This window comes from Myxocyprinus asiaticus, chromosome 38, assembly GCF_019703515.2.
Source record: "Myxocyprinus asiaticus isolate MX2 ecotype Aquarium Trade chromosome 38, UBuf_Myxa_2, whole genome shotgun sequence".
In the NCBI taxonomy this organism is placed as follows: Eukaryota; Metazoa; Chordata; class Actinopteri; order Cypriniformes; family Catostomidae; genus Myxocyprinus; species Myxocyprinus asiaticus.
Genome location: NC_059381.1, coordinates 23,254,260 through 23,277,152, shown reverse-complemented (window position 1 = coordinate 23,277,152; position 22,893 = coordinate 23,254,260). Strand labels below are relative to the sequence as shown.

Below are 22,893 nucleotides of genomic sequence, written 5' to 3'. Positions count from 1 at the left end.
CAGGGAGTGAATCTCGTCCTAATGTAACCAGCTTTTCAGTGCACCTCTGCTCACACTCCTGGGGATAAAAAGAGTTGACTAAGAAATACAAACTTACCCGCTTGTGGAACTCTGGGAAAGTGTGCACATATTTTAAGGACCAAGCCTCTGGATGACGTGTTCTTTATGAGGCATTTACTGTAGGTGAGGTCTCTCAGATGAGGAGTTTTAATATCTGCGGGTTCCATTTCTCCATCCAGGGAGACTGATCCTTGTTGGGTGGGTAAATTGTGTTGAGTCATTAGTCCTCTACTGGGATAAACATGCCCTGAAACGTGCTAAAACTCCCAGCGGGCATGGAGGGTTGGATGGGGGGTTGGCAGGGAGCATACACCTCCCAACAACCAACTGGTTAATGCGCTTGTAACACATAAAGAGATGTTGTGCTAATGAGGACAACGATTCAAATCTGGGCTGCGTTATGTCCCCGCGCAATTATTCCCCCACTTTCCTGCTATTTCCTAGAGATAGTTCACACAAAAGTTTCAATTCTGTCATTATTTACTCATTCTTATGTTCTTCCAAACCTGTATCCAGTTCTATTTTTAGTGGAACACAAAATAAATGTTGAAAATGTTCAAGTACGATTTTTATGATGCTTTTTTGTCCTTTTCGGAGCTTAACATACTTGGTTACTATGAAATTATGTTGTATGGAAAAGATGTGTGTGAGGATTCTTCCAAAGTTCCCCTTTTTGTGTGCCATAGAAAAATAAATAACCGAATATGGGTTTGGAACAACTTGAGGGTGAGTTTTTTTGAGGGTGCCTTTAAAGGCAAAACGGCCACAAATTAAAAAAGGGCCAAGTTTAATTTTCTTGATATTTCATAATATTTGGTTTTTCACAACTTTTAAGCATTTGAGCACAATTACTGCAAAACATTTTTTTTTTTAAATGAAAATAAAACAAGTAAACAAACAAGCTTGTTAGCTCAATAAACATCCGATGTAAATTTGCGTCATGCAATACCGCCACAACCAAATGTTCCTCACCGCCTGCTACAGGCACAATCACTTCAACAAACCAGTACAAGATGTTCTCTGAGCTGTTTGTGGTCCTGGAGACAATGTGGTACTTACTAAAACACAATTAACAAAGCCTGACCAGACATGCACTTAAATAAACTCTTTGTCCCTGATACTGAACCTAGACAGCGCTCTTATGTGGTAACATTAGTACCTCTAGATCATGGTTGATATCAGAGAGGGCCCAGATGTGAAGAGAGCGCACCTCCACATCTGCTATCGTTTCTTTCTTTTGACCTGCCTTTAGTCGCGTGTTCCAAATGTGTGTGGCAGTGGCGATTTCTTCAAGACTGCATGGGAAGCACGGCTTACCCTAAAAAATCAGAAATGCAAATTATAGGGGGCCTGGGTAGCTCAGCGAGTATTGACGCTGACTACTACCCCTGGGGTCGCGAGTTCAAATCCAGGGTGTGCCGAGTGACTCCAGCCAGGTCTCCTAAGCGACGAAATTGGCCCAGTTGCTAGGGAGGGTAGGGTCACATGGGGTAACCTCCTCGTGGTCACGATTAGTAGTTCTCGCTCTCAATGGGGCACATGGTAAGTTGTGCGTGGATCGTGGAGAATAGCGTGAAGCCTCCACACGCGCTACGTCTCCGCAGTGACGATCCACGTGATAAGATGCACGGGTTGACGGTCTCAGACGCGGAGGCATCTGAGATTCGTCCTCCGCCACCCAGATTGAGGCGAGTCACTACGCCACCACGAAGACTTAGAGCGCATTGGGAATTGGGCATTCCGAATTGGGGAGAAAAAGGGGAGAAAAAAAAAAGAAATGCAATTTATAGATTATACAAATTATGTATATTACTTCAATATTTTGGCAAATAAAAATGAAAAATCTTCAAAGAGTGTCTATGGCAGATACGTACCTGTACCGCTGGATGAGACCGCGTCATTTTGTGACCTGCCTGGATGCCGTGCTTCTCTTGGAGTGAATGGGAATTTCTCATTTGCATTGGAAAATTTATCTTATTGTTTATTGGAATTTGGGCTTACAATTAATGTATTTTTGTCCCACCTGGAAGCCGGCTTCTCTATGTGATGATGGTCAATAATTGAAACATTGATGTACATGACTGACAGCGCTTGAAATCCCAAAGCACCATGCTGTCAGGCACAGAGTTTGTTCGTTGGGTTGGAGCATCATGTACAGACACATTTATACACTATCTGTTGTAAATAGAGCAGTCAAAATTAACGCGTTATCGCGTGCGATTAATTTAAAATTATTTAATGTGTTAATTTTTCTTAATGCATCTACCAATTTTCACATTAGATTCTGTCTTTTTTTAAAAAAATGTTTAGCTCTGTGAGAGTTCTAAACACTTGTTGGAATAGTGCGGAATCTTTGCACTGTGTCCGGAGATTTAATGCGCATTGCAATGAATATGCAATCTATGGGGACTAGTTCTTTCATTTAGTCAGCCTCCCACTTAGACTTTGGGAAACATTTAATGTTATTTGCATTGGTGCTGTTTTAGTGCATTTCTATCTTTTATACTCTGGAGGGCTTTGTTTGGACAATGTTAATAAAGCATTGTATTGTATTGTTTAGTTTTCTTTCCTAAGATGGAAATAAATGCATTTTGACACGAAAATAGTTATATATAGAGTCAAATTTCAGCACTATCAAAATCTACGATTAACTATAAAAAATTATGCGTTAAAAGATTTAATCGACTCACAGCACTAGTTGTAACACATTTATTTTAGCTTTTGTAATTCTATATTTTGATCAATTGCCATTTTTAATTATTGCAAAAACAGTTCTGAGCTTGGTGAATTATTTTCGTTTGATCATTTCTTTGTTTGATTAGTAGTTCCCCACTCCCCACTTTTGAAAAGCACTAGCAGCTACTGGTGTGTGTGTTTGCCATGGTCCTACGATGAGTTGCTCCTCATTGGATATCTGTAGCTCTGGACAGCTAGGGCAAAAGCTGCCCCATATCAGAGCTTTTTTATTTGAAGAGAGAGAGAGAGAGAGAGAGAGAGAGAGAGAGGGAGAGAGAGAGAGAGAGAGAGAAATAGAACAAGATAGCTCATTTCTGAGTGACTGTGCTGTCTGCCCTTTGTTGTCTGAGGCCTGAGGCTAGTGAAGACAATAGCCGTCAAATTTCTGGCTGTGGCTCATAACACTTTTCTTTTCATTTGGAACAAGACAGTCTTCAATCATGTCTCAGTGCACAGAAAATTGAGAAATGGAGGCCCATAGAATGAATAAAAGTTTGTATTTTTTATGAAATCTTAAATCTTACACAATTCTCAGTGCACGTTGCAGTCCTTTTGATTTACAGTATCATTATGAATGTTGTTTTAGACTTTGCTCAGACAATGTTTATCTTTTATTTTTATTTTTTGGTGTATCTGACTCAAACATGTAATTTCAAATATTGGAATTTTTCAACATGTGGCGCATATACAGTATAACGTCATTCAAAGTGCACATCATTGTCTTTTTGCTCATTCCTTCCTGTATTGGGAACTATTCTTCACAACTGTTTTTTTAATTATGGGTCTCAAGGTGATTTTTAATGGATGTATGAAGGTTCCCTCATGTTCACACAGGTGTCTGTGCAGTCCTTGTAGTTCATCACATTAAAGGGATTGTTCACCCAAAAATGAAAATTCTCTTATCATTTACTCACACTAATGTCATTCCAGATGTGTATGACTTTCTTTCTTCTGCAGAACACAAACGAAGATTTTTTGAATATTTCAGCTCTGTAGGTCCTCACAATGCAAGTGAATGGGTACCAACATTTTTAAGCTCCAAAATGCACATAAAGGCAACATATTAGTAATCTATATGACCAGTGGTTAAATCTATATCTTCAGAAGCGATATGATAAGTGTGGGTGAGAAACAGTTCGATATTTAAGTCCGTTTTTACCATAGAGTCTCCTCACTGCCCAGTAGGTGGCGATATGCACGAAGAATGCAAATCGCCAAAAACAAAAGAAGAAGAATGTGAAAGTGAAGTTCCCTATCTGTCACTCACTCAACGTTGGTGTCAATGTAGTGACACTAGGGGTCACCCTTGGGAGCCTGAGACACCTCTGGTCTTTGATAAAAGGCCAATGAAAATTGGCGAGTGGTATTTGCATGCCACTCCCCTGGACATACGGGTATAAAAGGAGCTGGTATGCAACCACTCATTCAGATTTTCTCTTCGGAGCTGAACGGTCATGCTCATTGAGCTGAATACTACTGTTCATTCACCTCTGCTGGATCTGACGGCGCATTTCAGCAGCTTCTCCCCCCTCTGCACTGGTGCATTGCAGAGAACGCCCCTGGGCACTTCGGCAGAAAAACTAGAGAGTATATTTTCTGAAAGAGAATTTTTTCCCCTCTAAAAGAGTATATATTTCTTTAAAAGCGCGCACACACGGAACGTCTTTTTAAAGACGCGTCTTTTTAAAGATGCTTTTCCGATTGTGTGTTATTCCTGGTTGTGCTCGTTATCTCTCGCCTTCTGACGGTCACGATCACTGTCTTTCATGTCTGGGCACTGCTCACGCGGAGACAGCGTTCGTGGATGGTCATGTTCTCATTGCGAGAATATGTCCATGGCAATGTTGCGGTCGCGGCTCGCCTTCGTAAGAAAGCGAGCCACCCCAGAGGCTCCCGCCTCGGTCCTTTTACCCACGGGTATGAGACCAGCGCAGCTAGCACTGGGTGAGATTTGGGGACCCCAATGGGACCGCCTCTGCCGGGTATCCCCCCGCGGACCTCCCATTCCCCAGCACACTTGTCTGCCCCGATCGGGCTTCCGGATGAGTCCGCCGGCTCGTCTCACGGCGAGTTCGACCTCTTATTCGGAGCCCGCGAAAGTGATGAGCTCTCAAGCGCAGCATCGGAGAGTGGGCTCGTCCAGTCGGAAGCCTCAGCTGGGCTCCTCCCTTCGGGGTCGATTGCCCAGTCAGAGATGACGACATGCTTTCCCGGGCAGCCTCGAGCGTCGGTTAGAGTGGATTTTACCGCTCTTCCCTGAACCCTCGCGGCTCGGTGATTGGTTCCTGGGCTCGCGGCGCAGCTCAAAGCCACACCCCGCCCACGTTCCTTTCTTCCCGGAAGTGCATGAAGAGCTGACAAGGTCGCGGGAGGCACTTTTTACTGCCCGGTCCCGATATTTTCAGCTTCCCCGCCCTCACTACCCTCGATGGTGGGGCGGCCAAGGGCTATTCGGCAATCCCCCGGTGGATAAAGGCGCTCGCGGTGCACCTATGCCCGCAGAGCGCCACCACCTGGCGCGGATGCCCAAAGCCCCCATCTAAGGTCTGTAGGTTTACATCGTCTCTGACGGCCAAGGCCTACGGTGCCGCTGGACAAGCCGCCTCCGCCCTGCACGCCATGGCTCTCCTGCAATTCCGCCAAGGCGCTAATGGAACTGCACGAGGGTAGTTCCGCCCCGGGATTGATGCAGAAACTGCACTCGGCGACCGACCTCGCTCTCCGAGCGACAGAGGTCACGGCGCGGTCTCCCGGGCGGACGATGGCCACACTAGTGGTCCAGGAGCACCACCTTTGGCTCAACCTGGTCGAGATGGGTGAGGCCGACAAGACACGATTCCTTGCTGCCCCCATTTCCCAGGCGGACCTATTCGGCTACACCGTCGAGGACTTTGCCCAGCAGTTCTCGATGGTAGAGCAGTAGATGGATGCTAGCCGGCATATCCTGCCCCGGCGCGGCTCAAGATCCCGCACCCCGTCTACTCATCGCCAAGGGCATCCCCCTGCGGTGACTGCACCGGCTCCGCCGCAGCCTGCACCTTCGGCCCGGCCCCGGCGTGGAGCCCACCGCAGGAAGCAGACGCCACCCATCTCGCGGCCGCCCAGAACCCGTGAAAGGCTTCAAAGCACCCTTGAGATGGGTGACCCAGGGACAACGAAACCCGCTGCTCTGGAGCTGGTAAGCAGATCTTCATCTTTTTGTTACCTTTTGCATTTAATTGCGCTGCATGCCCAAGTGGCTGCAGTACTCAAGAGATCAGCAAGAGCAGTTTCCTTGTTCCCTGGGTCACGTATCCAGTGTGTACGGCCGTCATTACGACCACCATCCACCACTCCATTTGGCAGGTTTGGCGCTCCAGCGGCGGTCTCCCGCCCCTGAGCGCCCAGCTGTGGCACAAATCCACCCCTGATGTGACAGTCTCCACGGGTCATGAGGACAGGCCTCTTCCTCCCCCGTCCCAGGCTGTTCCGGGGGTGGTCACAAGCAGCCAGGTAAGTGCTTCGATGTCCTTAGACTCTGCACGGCCACGATGTGGTGTGGCATCTCGAGCTCCGCCCTGCCGCAAGGCCCCACCTGTCGGTACATCCGATGACATTGTCCCTTTGGTCCCCCTTGCGCGGAACTTGGACGCATGGCTTGCACTTTCCAATCCGTCACGAGGGCTGGTCCGGACCGTCCGACTCGGCTGCACGATTCACATCGCCGGGCATCCACCCAGGTTCAGTGGTGTCCACTTCACCTTGGTGAAAGACGAAAATGCAGCTACCTTGCGCGGAGATCGCTACCCTCCTACGGAAGGGCACGATAGAACCTGTCCCTCCAGCCGAGATGAAGAAGGGGTTTTTTCAGCCCCTACTTCATCGTACTGAAAAAAGGCGGTGGGTTGAGGCCAATCTTGGACCTGTGAGTTCTGAACTAGGCTTTACACTGACTCCCGTTCAAGATGCTGACGTGAAAACGCATTCTGGTGAGCGTCCGGCATCAAGATTGGTTCGCGGCGGTAGACCTGAAGGATGCGTACTTCCACGCCTCGATCCTTCCTCAACAAAGACCCTTCCTGTGGTTCGCGTTCGAGAGTCAGGCGTATCAGTACAAAGTCCTCCCTTTCGGCCTGTCCCTGTCTCCTCGCGTCTTTACGAAGGTCGCCGAGGCTGCCCTTGCCCCGTTAAGGGAGGTGGGCATTTGCGTTCTCAACTATCTCGACGACTGGCTAATCCTAGCTCACTCTCGAGATGTGTTGTGTGCACACAGGGACCTGGTGCTCTCACACCTCAGCCGACTAGGGCTTCGGGTCAACTGGGAAAAGAGCAAGCTCCTCCCGGTTCAGAGCATCTCTTTTCTCGGTTTGGAGTTGGACTCAGTCTCCTTGATGGCACGCCTTACGAACGAGCGCGCCAAGTCGGTGCTGGCCTGTTTGAAGGCGTTCAAACAGGGAACAGCGGTTCCACTGAAACTTCTTCAGAGGCTCCTGGGGCATATGGCATCCTCGGCGGTGGCCACCCCGTTCGGGTTGATGCATATGAGGCCGCTTCAGCACTGGCTCCAGATTTGAGTCCCAAGACGGCCATGGCGCCACGGGACACACCGCGTGGCCATCATGTTGGTCTGTCACCGTCTTTTCAGCCCTTGGACCGACCTCTCGTTCCTACGGGCAGGTGTTCCTCTAGAACTGGTCCCCAGGCACGTCGTGGTCAGGACAGATGCCTCCAAAATGGGCTGGGGCGCCGTTTGCAATGGGCACGCAGCCGCCGGCCTCTGGACGGGTCTGCGACTGCAATGGCACATCAACTGCCTCGAGTTGTTGGCAATTCTGCTCGCCCTGCGGAGGTTTCGGCCATTGATCCAGGGCAAGCACATGTTGGTTCAGACAGACAACGGTAGCATATGTCAACCGCCAAAGTGGTTTGCGCTCTCGTTGTATGTCACAACTCACCCGCCGTCTCCTCCTCTGGAGTCAGCAGCACCTCAAGTCGCTGCAAGCCACTCACATCCTGGACAACCTCAACACTACGGTGGACGCGCCGTCACAACAGGTTACCCTCAGGGGAGAGTGGAGTCTCCACCTTCAGGTGGTCCAGCTGATTTGGAGTCGATTCGACAGGCACAGGTGCACCTGTTCGCCTCCCAAGAATCCACCCCACTGCCCGCTCTGGTACGCCCTGACCAAGGCCTCCCTCGGCATAGACGCGATGGCACACAGCTGGCCCCCTGGCATTCGCAAATATGTGTTTCCCCCAGTGAGCCTGCTTGCACAGACCCTGTGCAAGGTCAGGGAGGACGAGGAGCAGGTCATCCTGGTAGCACCCTACTGGCCCGCCCAGATGTGGTGCTCGGACCTCACGCTCCTCGCGACAGCTCCCCCCTGGCAAATGGAAGGAAGGACCTTCTTTCTCAGGGAAGGGGCACCATCCGGCACCCGCGCCCAGACCTCTGGAATCTCCATGTCTGGCCCCTGGATGGCACGTGGACGACCTAAGCAGTCTCCCACCTGCGACGGTAGACACGATCACTCAGGCTAGGGCTCCCTCTACGAGGCGCCTGTATGCCTTTAAGTGGCATCTGTTCACTAAGTGGTATTCTTCCCGTCGGGAAGACCCCCAGAGATGCGCAGTTAGATCAGTGCTTTCCTTCCTGCAAGAGGAAGGGAGGCTGTCCCCTTCCACCTTGAAGGTGTACGTTGCTGCCATAGCAGCACACCACGACACAGTCGACGGTAAGTCCTTAGGGAAGCACAACCTGATCATCAGGTTCCTAAGAGGCACCAGGAGGCTGAATCCCTCCAGGCCGCACCTCGTTCCCTCATCGGACCTCTGTAGTTCTTCAGGGTCTACAGAGAGCCCCCTTTAAGACTTTGCAGTCAGCCGAGCTAAGGCACTCTCCTTGAAGACTGCCCTCCTGACTGCGCTCACTTCCATCAAGAGGGTAGGTGACCTGCAAGCGTTCTTTGTCAGCGAAACATGCCAGGAGTTCGGTCCAGGTTACTCTCACGTGATCCTGAGACCCTGACCGGGCTATGTGCCCAAGGTTCCCACCACCCCTTTAGGGACTAGGTGGTGAACCTGCAAGTGCTGCCCCAGGAGGAGGCAGTCCCAGCCCTGTCGTCGCTGTGTCCGGTGCGCGCTTTACGCATCTATTTGGATCGCACGCAGAGCTTTAGAATCTCTGAGCAGCTCTTTGTCTGCTTTTGGTGCACAGTGGAAAGGAAGCGCTGTCTCCAAGCAGAGGATTTCCCACTGGCTCGTTGACGCCATAATGATGGTATATCTCACCCAAAACATGCCGCCCCCGGTAGGGCTACGAGCCCATTCTACCCGTGGTGTAGCGGCTTCTTGGGCCTTGGCCAGAGGTGCCTCTCTAACAGACATTTGCAGAGCAGTGGGCTGGGCAACACCCAACACCTTTGCAAGGTTTTACAACCTCCGGGTGGAACCGGTTTCGTCCCAGGTAGTGGCACGCAACACAAGCGGATAAGCCCGGGATAGCCGGCCGGGTGTATCGCTTGCACATAGCGCCTTCCACCTCCTTTTGAGCTGAAGATGTGCGCCGTTAATTCCCAGTAGTGTTCACAAAATTTGTTCCCTGGTTGACTTACTCCGAGCCCTGTGGCAGTCGAGTTTTCGGAGAGACTCGCTGCCGGCCCAGTACACGCGCTAACTAAGAGCCCGGTTCTGGGGTAGGTGCTCCGCATGTGGCGGTTCCCTGTAAGGCTAACCCCATGCGATCTATATCTTCCGCTAATTCGTTTCCCTGCTGGCAAACTGTGTCTTCCTTGGGCAGAGCCCCTCTGCCCCAGTCTCCATGTTTGTAGTAACTCCTCCCCCATTGGGCAGGATCTACCTTGAAGGCTCTCCACATGGTTGGAAAGACCATGTGACGTATTCTTCCACTTAAATATCCCTGCCTCTCTTGGGGCGAGGTGTGGTCTCCGCGGTGTCCTCCCCTTGGGAGGGACACCCCCCGACTAGGCCTGGTGGCCCAGTCGGATAATCCCCCTTTCTTTTTTAGGGAGTGGGAAAAGGAGAAAGGGAAAAGAGGCCACGACTGGGTTAAGCCTGTCTCTATCTTTGGGTAGTCGACTTGTCCCCAAAAAGGGCCGTTCGACACTCATAACTGTGTTGGGGGAGGTTACGTGTCGACCTGGTGTGCTGGCTATGAGGCACACAGCAAGTCTGCCCACCACACACCGCCAGTTCACATAACACAGTTCAGCCTTGTGGCGTTTTGTATAGGGACCCCTAGTGTCACTACATCGACACCAACGTCGAGTGAGTGACAGATAGGGAACGTCATGGTTACTGGTGTAACCTCCATTCTCTGATGGAGGGAACGAGACGTTGGTCCCTCCTGCCACAACGCTGAACTACCCGCTGAAATGGCCGGACCTTATATCGGCTCCTCAGCGTAAAACCTGAATGAGTGGTTGCATACCAGCTCCTTTTATACCTGTATGTCCGGGGGAGTGGCATGCAAATACCACTCGCCAATTTTCATTGGCCTTTTATCAAAGACCAGAGGTGTCTCGGGCTCCCAGGAGTGACCCCTAGTGTCACTACATCGACACCAACGTCTCGTTCCCTCCATCAGGGAACGGAGGTTACACCAGTAACCATGACGATTTATAGTAAAAAAAAAATACTTAAATATTTATCTGTTTCTCACCCACACCTATCATATCACTTCTGGAGATATGGACTTAACCACTGGAGTCATATGGATTACTTTTATGCTGCCTTTATGTCCTTTTGGAGCTTCAAAATGTTGGTACCCATCCACTTGCAATATGAGGACCTACAGAGCTGAAATATTCTTCTACAAATCTTTGTTTATGTTCAGTAGAAGAAAGTCATACACATCTGGGATGGCATGAGGGTGAGTAAATGACGAGAGAAACTTTCACTAACGTTTGCCCACCAAAAGTGTCCAAATGCTTTTTGTCTTTACTTTGAACAATATATATATATATTTTTTTATAACTTGTATAACCTAACAAACTTATTTTTGTGAAAAGTGTGTTTGGGCTGTATTTCTATCAAATAAATATAACTTGGTTTTATATTTTAGAATCTAATGCAATGGCATTAATACATTTTTAATTGTGGCTTAAGTGTCCAAATACTTTTTGGTGCCTCTGTATGTTGTCTTAATTGTTAGCAAAAATTTCTGTTTTTTTTTTTTTTTTGTGAGTGTTGGTGTTTTGATGTTAGTAGATATATTTGTGTTAGGGTCCTTTCCCTGATAGCACACGTACATCACCTAGATGTCTATTTGGTGTGTGTGTTTACATTTGGAAAATTGATTTTTTAGATTGTTTGCTCATCTGCAATATGTCTAAAAGACGTTTCCTCTCAGATGTCAATAAGACATTGTGATGTCAACAAACCCTAAAACTACTGTGAAAATTACAATTTAAATTACTTTACAGCTCAAATAATACATGAGTTTTAACAGAAGAATTAATTTAAGTGCTTTTATAATATGATAAGCTTCACATTTCTGTTTAAAATTGGCCACATTCACTTCCATTGGCCACACTAACCTCCATTGTAAGTGCCTCACTGTACCCTCGATTTTTGATTTTTTAAAGAAAAAGATGGACGAGTCTAAATAAATTTTTGTGGTAATTGACATTATGCCACAAATGCTGTCAGTTGAGCTTAACTTGCATTGAACCCGGAATATTCCTTTAAGCAATTGATGTGTTCATGAGTTCTCACATTCATGTTATTTTTGAGAGTAAACAAGGTTTTGTTTGTTGTCTGCAGTGGAGGGACTCAAACATGAAACAAGAGCTCTAAAAAGAATATTCCTTGTTATTTTCAACCTAATGTCAGTGTACCTCTTGTGTGGCATACTGTCAATTACCACAGACCATAATTTCGACTCATCCCTCAGTTTGAATATATGAACAGGAAACATGTTTACAGTAAATATACTTGTAACGGAAATAGTCAGTGGTAACCAAAAGCATGCCACACATGCAGTACATTAGGTTCAGAATAATGCCTTTATATTCCTTTAATAAAATTTTCATTCTTAAGATTTTGAGTTTGAACTTGACAAAGATGCCACACTACATTAAACAAGAAAGAAATCCTTGCGTGTTCTGCAAAAACATTGATCTGACGCTGATGACATGAGTGTTTGTAGTGTCATGACCGGCTCAGAGCCATAGCCAGTTAAAGGAGGACACAGTGAATTGAAGGGTTTAAGTAAATTGAAATATGTTTATTAAATCAAAATATAGAATAATTTGTAAACTGTAAGCAGTGAATTTATCTGTGGTGTCTGCAAATGCATGGATGTAAGTTTTGGGTGTACAACATTTAACCAAAGCAGAAAACAGACATTCACAGAAGGAAACATAAATCAAACGAAAATAACCACAAAAAAATAACCCCCCACCATTCTAACGAAGCCCAGTCTTATATAGAGCTGAAACAGGTGCAAGAAATAAAGGTGATGAGCCTTCCAGCCACACCCACTAGCCAACCCTGGCAGGTAAGCGGGAGACCCGTCACAGTAGATATGTTCAGCTTAACAGCAGTGGAAACTTGAGTAGGTATGTGTTTAATATGACAGCGGCAAGCTGTTGTCAATCGTCATATTTCTGCTATTGATTAGAAAGTATCCCATGTATTGGGATACATGTATCCCAATGTAGCATTCCATGAACTGTTGTCAAAGATAAACAAACTGCTGTCAGTAAGGCCATAATGTAATTTACTGTATGCATATATGATTTTCTCCAGTATTCCACACAGTAAGCTTTGGCTATGTTTGCATACTACCTAATCACTCTTGCTGTTTCTGCAATGTACTGTATAATGTGCATAGTATGTACATTCTCTGTGGCATGGACTAAACTACATTTGCCAAAATATGCAGTGTAAAAAAAGAGCATGCTGCGGTGTAGCACACTACAGATTAAAATGTTTATTGTTGCAAAATGCATTCTGTTTCACATTCTAATTTTATACAATGGCAGGCATCAGAAAGTAGTACCCTAGTATTCCCTTCAAAACAGTCGTATACTGCTCATTGTGGCAAATGTAGTAGGTCATCTAAGTGTTCTATGGATACTGAAAATGCGCATACTTTGCATGGTATACATACTACAGTATATACTGCATCAGTAGTATGCTATTCCAAACATAGCTTCTCTGACCTTCGCACCCCCTCACTCTATTTTTTTTTTCTAACCCGAGTGGTACAGTATTCCCAAAACATAATTTTTGTTTTATAATTATTTATCACACATTTGCACATATACAGTGAAATTCTTTTTTTTTCTCCCACATATCCCAGTTAAGCTGGGGTCAGAGTGCAGGGTCAGCCATGATACGGCACCCTTGGAGCAGATAGGGTCAAGGGCCTTGCTCAAGGGCCCAACAGTGGTAGCTTGGCAGTACTGGGTTTTGAACCCCTGACCTTCTGATCAGTAACACAGAGCCTTAACCGCTGAGCCATCACTCCCAACCGCTGAGCCTCCCAACCAATGTTGAATATTGCTCTGATAATACGGCAGGATTACAGATCCATTCCAGAAGTGTGAATCAGCCTGAGCAGGTGGTGTGGGGGGGCTTTCTGCACACACTAAAATATTTATCTTTGCCTATCGAACGTCTCGAATGCCAGCAGAGCAGAAAAGATGTACAGAAAGATTTGTGATGGAAACCAAGAAGTCATTGTTCTAAAGTGAATGAGTGCATTATAACTGTGTTTAGACTTAAGTGTGGGGAGTTATCCGTTATGGCTTTAATGCTGAATTATCAGTAACATGTAATGAATGTTATCTGGCATGTTGTATCATCCTTCTGTGTTTTAGTTCTTGTGCAATGATGTTTACAAAGCAATCACTGAAAGCTCTTTCTTTTGGTTTTGCACAATGTGATCTGCCAATGCTAATGTCATAAGACGTCTGTGTGTTTGTTTCCTGCAGTAACCACAACGTTACCTCCAGGCTCGGGCTCAGGCCACACCAGAAGATGCAACGACACAGAAAAGGCCTACTGCGTGAATGGTGGCGACTGTTACTTCATAAATGGTATAAATCAGCTGTCTTGCAAGTGAGTTAATCTCTAGTGCCTTTTTTCTATCTATATTCCTGGTGGAACACACTATATACATCCTTTACCTTCCCCTTCTCTCTCTCAATCACTCTCTCTCTTTCTCCATGGGGGAATTCACTAAAAATGAATTGCACCTGCTGATAGCATCGTTTATTTGCACAAGCTGTCGGCATTGCTTTAACGCAAGATTCATTAAAGGAATTTTGCAAATCTCGTAACAGCGCAAACATGCTCATAAAATTTTGTGTTAAATGCGATTTGCAATGACATTTAGTGTTGAGTGCTCGGTTGCAGCCAACTACCGCCACCTGTCCACTTGATATGACTCTTTAAAATGCTGAAACTGCGCTTGAGTACACCGTATTTCTGAATATATGCCTAGCTAAAACTTTCATTATTTGATGAATTACTGCTGCTATGATCAACAGAATAAAATCATAATTTAAAAAAATAAAATTTCATTGAATGGCTGGTTTCAGTTAATAGCGCAACGTTAATTACGGCAGGCAGATAGCACTTAGTTTTGTACATTAGACGCAATCATTAATAAGCCTAATTTACGTTGAAAGGATGTGCGTTTGCGCTGAAAATAATGACATAATTTAAATTCTCCTGCTGTGCAGTGCTATTTGAGAGCATTTAACAACTGGTTAAACTGGATTACAGGTGGTTAATGAATAATACACAGGTTTCGTTCCGAAATACCACATGCAAAAGTGGTGCAGCTGTTTAGTGAATTCACCCTTACGTTGTTTACTCACATCCTATCCTCAGTTTCCAATCAAAAGTCTTCCAGATGGAGTATATTTGGGCTGTAATGTATGCATTTGATTAGGTTTTTCTATAGTTTGCCATATGTTTCCTTAATAATGTTTCTAACTGAGAGATTAAGAATTGCACACTAAGTGAAGTAATTACCCTTGTTTTCAACCCGAGTTCGCAGAGTTCCCCATCTTTCTCCAGCAATAGCCAAATGGTATCAATCAAGTCACCCATCCTTTTCTACTTACACTTTCTCTCTTTTTCTCTCTGTTCCTCTATCTTTGGTTGTATCCCTGTTTTCCGTGTGTCAGGGCACAGCCGATTGACTCATTAGTGCAAATGTTGATGAGTGTGGTATGACTGTCTCTCTGCGTGATATGCTTGGGGAACTGAAAAAACTGGCCTCTTGCCCTGCTCTGACGGCCCATATTTAGCGTGCTGGAGAGATGTGCATCAAACCACTCTAAAATGCCATGTCATGCTGGTTTAGTGCTAGAACAAATATTTACGAGATCCAGAGGCCTCCCACAAGGTAAATAGGGCCATTGCTTACATTTCAATCACAGGGGAAAAGAACACAGATTTATACAGATGCTTTTAAATCAGGGATGCTCTGGACATCTTGTTTTGGGCCGTAAAAACATTTTCGCCTGTATTATCAAAACAAGCTACAGCTGACCAGGATGATCAAGTACTGTAGCTACGAAGGGCGAGATAACAAACAAGGGTACAAGAGTCAGATGTGGGAGCACCTCTGTGTAGTCACACATGGAAATATGTATGGTCAGGTTTTGCCTACACTGTGGGAAACACATGTCCCCACAAGGATAATAAAACCTGAAATCAGCAGCATTGTAAGGCCCAGCCAGTAGTCCCCATAAGGAAAACAGCTTAAACATACTAAAAATGTCTTGAAGACCCCATAAGTTTGCTTGATGTGCACAGTTTTCTTTCTTGTGTTGATGTATTTTCTATTTGGCAGGACATATTGAAGGGCTTGTAGCCTTTTTTAAATAGCCAATAGGCTTTAATTGTGTAACAGCATTGAACCTTGATTTGCTATTTGCTAATTGGTGGCATTAGAGGGAGGGGCGTTATCATTTTAGAGACCAGAAATCTGTGTAGTGCAAGATAAGTCATCAATATTTTGGGTCTGTTTTTCAAATAGAGCGAGATTGTAAATTTTAAATATGTATATCTCCTAAAAGTGAAATTTGTCAATGTTTATTAGTACATTAGCATATACAGATTACCTCAAAGCTAACAAACATGGACTAAAAACTCCAAAAGGGTTTCTGTGAGGGGTTCTGTGGTAGGGTTAGTGGATAGAAAATATCCAACCTGGTCTCATAGTATCATGCTAATATAACTAAATGTTTGCCAAATAATTTTTGCGTGGCTCATTATAAGTACTGTGGCAGTTTCCTGGTGAAATTAACATTTCGCTACAACAACAGTGACTTTTATTCACAAGTAAAACAGCAGATTACACTTACTTTTCATCCTGTTCCTCACACAATGCTATCTTTTGACACCTAAACACTATTACTATATTACATGAATTGTAAAGCCATACATTTTAACGTTTTGCATTACATAACCAACTACATTGATATGTTTTCACATTTACGTGATCAAATTATGCAACTGCTTAACACTTTTACAAAAAAAAACAAAAAAAAAAACAAGGAGGTTCAAGTGTTTGGTATAATTTTAAAGAAAACCTTTTAACTTCTGAGAATCTCAGCCTAAGAAAATGTGAAGAAAAAAATATAAAATAAAAAACCTGAGCCAAAAATTTACTTTTTTCTTATTTTTTTTATTTTACATTATATACCTCAAGGTGAATAAGGTGGCTTCAAAAAACTGCTTTTGTTTTGTTCCTAATTATATCACCTATAACTGAGTAAAAGCTTGTGTTGATACAACAAAGCAATCAAAATGTATAGCATTATAAATATAATTTATTCTTGTGTCCAAAAACATCTCCAAGTGTCCAAAAGCCTCTCCAAACATAATAATTGTACATAAGAACTAATTACACATGCAAAGACAACAATGAGTAAAGATTGGCATATTATGCAGACATGATTTTAGTAAAGAGATTTCACATAATGAGTTTCATTCTGTGCCATTTGAGTCATCATTGAGTCTGTGTCATGTACTTGGTGCCATCTCCTGGTGGCCATATGTAATTAGAGTGATTGATCACATGACTCTCTGCCCAAATATGGAGGACTTTCACCACTGGTTGGAGCAATCTGAACCCAATCCGATTGGTTTAGGGTTCCTTGAGGCTACAACATTTCAGATGATGTCATCTGATCCAGGAAAGATAACGTGTTTGTAGCCAGATAGCAAGATGCCAGATAGCCAGATACTGTGTGCACATTTTGCTTCATGTGGGTTATCTAATAATCTATGCATCAGATTACTTTGTGTGTGGGTTTGTTTTACAGATAACCGTCTCCTCTAAGTAATGGTATGTGATATTTTATGTTCTGTTTATTTTTTGTAAATTTATAAGTGAAGACAAGCATATGAGCAACACCTTTTCACATGAAACATTTATGTCAAAGAAAACTCAAGAGCATTAACCCTAAAAACCTCATCTCTTTGGGGAAAAATTTTATTCGCTTTTAGCGCCACACAGTAGTCATCTCACCTCAGAACTGCCACAATACATGTAAGAACTATGTATATCAGTCTGCAAAAATGATGCCACAGTCAGTTAGTATTAAAAACAATAGAAAAAGTCAATAGAAAATCCAGACCACCATGATAGAAAAACATGTATATGTGTGTATGAATGTTTTAATACAGCATCTGTGTGCTATATGGAGCTATTTTGTTGCTGTGTTTGAGTGTGAGCAGTGGAGAGCTCTTACAGCATGTAAAAGTGCTGTTTTTCTTTTTTTTTTTATCAATTTCAGACCGCATGTTGTGCCATTTTATGAGTGCACCTGCTGGTATTTTCAGCCCAGATGCACGGTGTGCGTGCCTGCGTGTGTTTGTGTGTGTGCATGTGTGTGCCTACCCCTGGAATACTGCTTGGCAAGCAAACGGCCTGGACATGGCTGCAACAGCCACTCAATAAGTTGTGTACAAATTGGAAGAAGCAATAACTCAGTTGTTGCATCTAATTCACTCACGGGTGAGGCACAGATCCAGAAAAGTTGCATAATGCAGTCAAGGCCCTCAGGGAATTGTTGCCCCAAAGCTATCTCATTCAATATAGGCCAGGCTCCCATAGGAATTACTCTCCGGCTGAAGAAGTCCAGCAGTGCAAGCCAGCTCCTATTTATGCCTACCTCTTTCCTTTGAAATACAGAGTCCCACACACACACACACATAGAGGGAAAGACGAGGTAACAAATGACCCAGGCCATAAATAATTACTTTCTTGCTGGGATGATGGGGGGAGTATTTTACAGCCTGCCAAGTTATGGCAGCTCCACATCGACACCCATGTCATGTTTACATAAGAGCAGGACAGACAACAAAACTGAGGAGGAGAAAGAGATGGCAGAGGAGATTCATGGCCCTGTGTGCTGAGGGGGCCCAGACAACAATGCCATTTGACACTGGTGTTGGTTTATTCACTGCTTCTGAAGCGATTTTGTGTTGATCATCAAGGGCAACATCTGATGAGGAGACTGTGGCTTACCAAGTTTGTTTTTAATTTGTGCATGTCAAACTAAATTACATTTTCCAAATAGTAGTTAGTGCAGGGCAGTATATACCGTGAGACAGTAGAAATGTGTCAATGGGCAGAGATTTTGCTGTACCCCAGCTGAAAAACCAGCCTAAACTGGTTTGCTGGTCTCCCAGCCTGGTGAGACTGGTCGGGTTTGTTGGGTTTAAAGGGGTTTTGGCCACTTGTTAGCTTGGCCAGGCTGTTAGACCAGCCTAAATCAGCTTTGACCTGCAAACAGGTTTAAAAAGTTTGTTTTTTTCAGCAGGGTCGTTTATAACGTGGTAGATATATTTGTGTTGTTAGAAACAATATAAGCAGAGATTTGTGTTTTTACAGTAAGAAACTTGCCTTATTAATATAGAGTTGAATTCATGTGGTTTGCATACTGTATATCAGCTATATTAAAACGGCTTTGCATGTGGCTCAATCATTTAGAATTTAGAATCAAACCTTTCCATTTTATAATATTAATTTTTTATTGCTAAATTTTTAAGTCTTTTTCTTACCACATCAGTGATTATATAATGTGAAACTTTATCATAGTATTTGTAATTAATAATCATGTCATTTGGTTTGCGTCCATCAAGTTCCATGTAAAAGGATAAAACAATAAAATTAAATGAACTGCCTTTTATTTGTTAATATTTTAATTCACCGGATTATCCAAAAATAGTTATTACCTCATGGTTATTCAATATATAAACAATTTTCCTGTTGCATTCACATCAAAAACCAACAATATTGTCATGCGTACCATTACATAAAATCACTCAAACGGTGATAGAAGATTTTGGTCCTAATTTCCCTAATTAGGGAAATTACATGAAGACAGATGCCTCAAAAGGGTTTTTAAAATGTCAGTACTTCAAACCACATGTATTCTTCATGCAACACAATGAGGATCAATAGATCAGGCTTCACTTCCATGAGAATGTCATTTAGGTGTGACGTGCGTGCTGGATACATTTTACTCCCTTTGATTGAGTCGGACATATTCACGATCTGGACACAAGTAATGCAAGGTGTTCTGGGTCAGAATGGACTCATTTAGGCAGTGCTGGTCCTCTCGTTTTACAGAGCTCATTCTTTTTGCAGAGTTAGAATGACCTGAACGAAGGCAACAGGATGCAAAAGAAAGACTGCTCTCTCTATATCTTTTTCTTTCTTAGAGCTTTATTACAAAGCTTTATTGACAAGTCTGTAGAGGATTACAGTAAGTACTCTGAATATGTGAGCCCAAAAAGCATGTGGACACTTTTGGGAACTTAAGTCAGATTTAAAAATGACTGAATGTCTTTATGTTAGTAACAAAATGTCTTGTTTTATAAATTTAAACTATTGTTGTATAAATTGAAACAAACTTTTTTTTTGTGCAGTGTTTGTAAGGAGGTATTTCAACTTACTTACAACCTCCGGAGGTTGTTTGAGACGCATTCCAGACAAAATTCAGTCAAGTGTAAATGCATTTGGTTGTTCAAGCCACATATGTTAACTTTACTCCACCCAAACAGCGCTACGTCCGCAAAGGGAAAATGCGAAACAAAAATGTAAAAAACGGATGCACGTTGTAGGAGAGACAGAATTTTTTCTTTATTTATTCGATACAAATCGCTGAAGCAACTGAAACTGAACACTGACAATGAATGCATTTGATGTGCATGGACATATCTGAAATACGACAAGTCCCGAGGGGAAAAATACACAGCGCGCAGGGCAAAGTCACTTGGAGTCAAATAATAAATCACATCGCTGCACGGCATTAGCATAATCACAGAAGTGAACTCAGTTTTATTTGCATATAGTGTGGGAACTCAAGATCGTATTTATATCTGTTTGGCGGAAACCAGGGGCATAGATTCTGGGGGGGATTGTGGGAGGTAACCCCCACCCACCCGCTTCACAATACAACCCTCACCCCCAATGTTCAAACCAAATCTACGCCCTTGGTGGAGACACATCTATGCGACCAAGTGTAAATGGAATATTCTTAATTAATCAGAAAGCATTCCGATCAGTAAAAACGCATTAAGTGACCAAGTGTAAATACCCCCTGTGGGTCATCTTTCTTTCATCTTTCATCATGTTTAAGTGTTGTTTAAGTGTCCAAATATTTTTTGGGGCCACTGTAGTACAAATATATCAAACAAATTGAACAGGGTGAAGTGAAATTACAATCAAATTACAGCAAATGGAATAAATAGAGCAAAAAATATTGGTTAGATATTGCATGGTGACAAGACATAAATGATTAAGTAAATATGGTCTATGGAAGTAAAGATAAGTACATTTTAGCTTGTTTGATGATTTGGTTGATATTAATGTTTGATTTGTCCGTGGTTCTGGTTAGAGACTGGTGTTTGTTTAAAACAGGATTAGAAGATGTCATAATCGACAGACTGAGGGGGCTCTTTTTAGGGTTTCGTTTTTCTGTTTGCAGTGCCTTCTATTCCAGTATATCGTGTAAACTATATATTGCCTGGAGTAACTGGCTCTCATTTGACCCTTAATTATGCAGTAGATGTCTAATTTGCTTTACGTGGCCCATTACCATGTTTACATTTCCAAATGTGGTAATGGTGAGGTTTTGGTAGATCTATTATGCTTTGGAATATACAGTTTGACCACCTGGAACAGAATTCTTGGAATTGGTGTCTAGGTTTGTTTGGAATATCATGATGTTTATCCTCTTCAGGTTTACTTTTGCGGCCCAATTCTGGCAAAATTTCCTTTTCTTTTCCTCTCTCACCGCCTTTGTAGATCTTTGCTAAACAGATGCTGTTTGTTGAGTAAAGTCTGTAGTTTGTCTTTTTTTTCTAAATCATCAATTTTCCTATTCAGCCTATGTCATAGGCCAATGTCTGTTGTGACTGTGCATTTTATAGTTATATTAACCATTTTCAATCTTTGATTTAAAGACATTTTGGTTAGCAATTTTGGTATTGTGTTGAGTCACCACTTGAAATAGATATGGCATACAGAAATCTGATATGGCAATACATGTAAAACATATATAAAATGTATGTTCATGTATGGTTTTCACTGATATTAAAAAAAATTCACATAGAGTACTTGAAAAATGCATGTCCACAGCTGAGGTGGGGGGCAGGTTGGGAAAATGATTTGAGGAAAGAGAGAGCCAGAGCAAGATAGAAAGAATATAGAAAGAAAAAAAATTCAGATAAGGTGAAAAACAGAGCCTAGGTATCTCTGTAAATATAAATACAGAAAAAAGTTATTTAGCACCTGAACTATATTACCAGTCAAAAGTTTGTACACAAGGGGCCCTATTTTAAGAGCGCTAAGTGCAGCACTATGCGAAACATCATATGTGCAAAGCCATGAAGTTTTGGTATTTTCATGCAAGCATGCGCTAAGCCTGGGTGCAAGTTGGTTGGCGAAATCATGCGCAAAGCGCAAATGGGCTGAATCAAGTGCATTTTTATTCTGAGGTTCTCTGGTTATTGCATCATCTGAGTTCTAACGTATGTTCCATTCCCTGTCAAGCACCAGCAATATAAACGAAGACAGCCTATTCATAAGAATTTGGTAAAGTAAATGGGTTGTGTGCAATGGATTAGAAGAATATAAAAATATGGACCATTTGTGACCATTATTTTGCACAATAAATAGTTTCATCTATCATAGTTCCAGTGTTATGGTGTTTAGCATTTAAATACTACTGAGGATGTTTGTGTTTTCTTCAGCCTCGAGGAATCCCCTGCTCTGTGACTATTGTCGGCTGTGGTGCTCCGGACTGCGTTGTTGTATGTGTTCTCTATTGACCTCTTTGGGACTGTTTGCTCTTGTCCTGCTTGCCTGTGTCTCACCTGCAGTCTTGACAGTGTTAAGGGATGCTTGAAACATGCTTTGCTGCTCTCCCGTTAGTCATTGTTTTGCAATGTAAGTTTGTTTTATTTTTCTCTGTTTAATTTCTGTACAGCGTTCCTTGAGCTTTGGAAAGGTGCTATGCTATACAAAATAAATGTTTTATTATTATTAATCATATTGATCTACTGACAAAAAAAATCATGGCTTGTCTTAAAACTGTAAATCCAGGAACTCAGTTTAGACTTTGCACAGAGAATAGATGTGGTCCTCAGACATCTTAGCAGAATGACCAATTAATTGGGAAAATAGCAAATTGCGCTTTGTGCCACTTCATTAACATACAACATACCCACAGGTTGCACGCATATGGCCACAGATAGCACAAGAACTCCCACCCATGGCCACTTGCGTTTTGCGCCTGCACGAAAATTGCGCTTAGATTTAGTGCTCTCACAAAAATTGGATAAGACGCAGCGCACGGCTGCACCTAGTGCGGTAGAGCACCAAAAATAGAGCCCAAGGTTTTGCATTCTTTATTAGTACTATTTTTCTTTTCTTTTTTTTTATAATAGTCTATGTAATAACACAAATGGAATATGGACATTTTGAAGTGACCAAAAATGTTAAACACTGAAACTATCTTGAATTTGAGCTTTTTCAAAGTAGCCACCCTTTGCAAAGATGACAGCTCTGCACACTCTAGGCATTCTCTCAACCAACTTCATGAGGTATCCAACTGG

The 22,893-nt window shown here is 43.3% G+C and overlaps 1 protein-coding gene across 3 annotated transcripts in view; it reads left to right on the top strand.

Moving 5' to 3' along the window:
• The window catches only part of nrg2a (neuregulin 2a), a 133,349-nt gene that overhangs the window by 76,247 nt on the left and 34,209 nt on the right, over positions 1–22,893 (top strand). For all 3 annotated transcript variants that reach the window (XM_051676901.1, XM_051676902.1, XM_051676900.1), the window contains exon 4: positions 13,737–13,863. In XM_051676901.1, the coding sequence (XP_051532861.1) occupies positions 13,737–13,863 (127 nt within the window). The remainder of the gene's footprint in view (positions 1–13,736; positions 13,864–22,893) is intronic.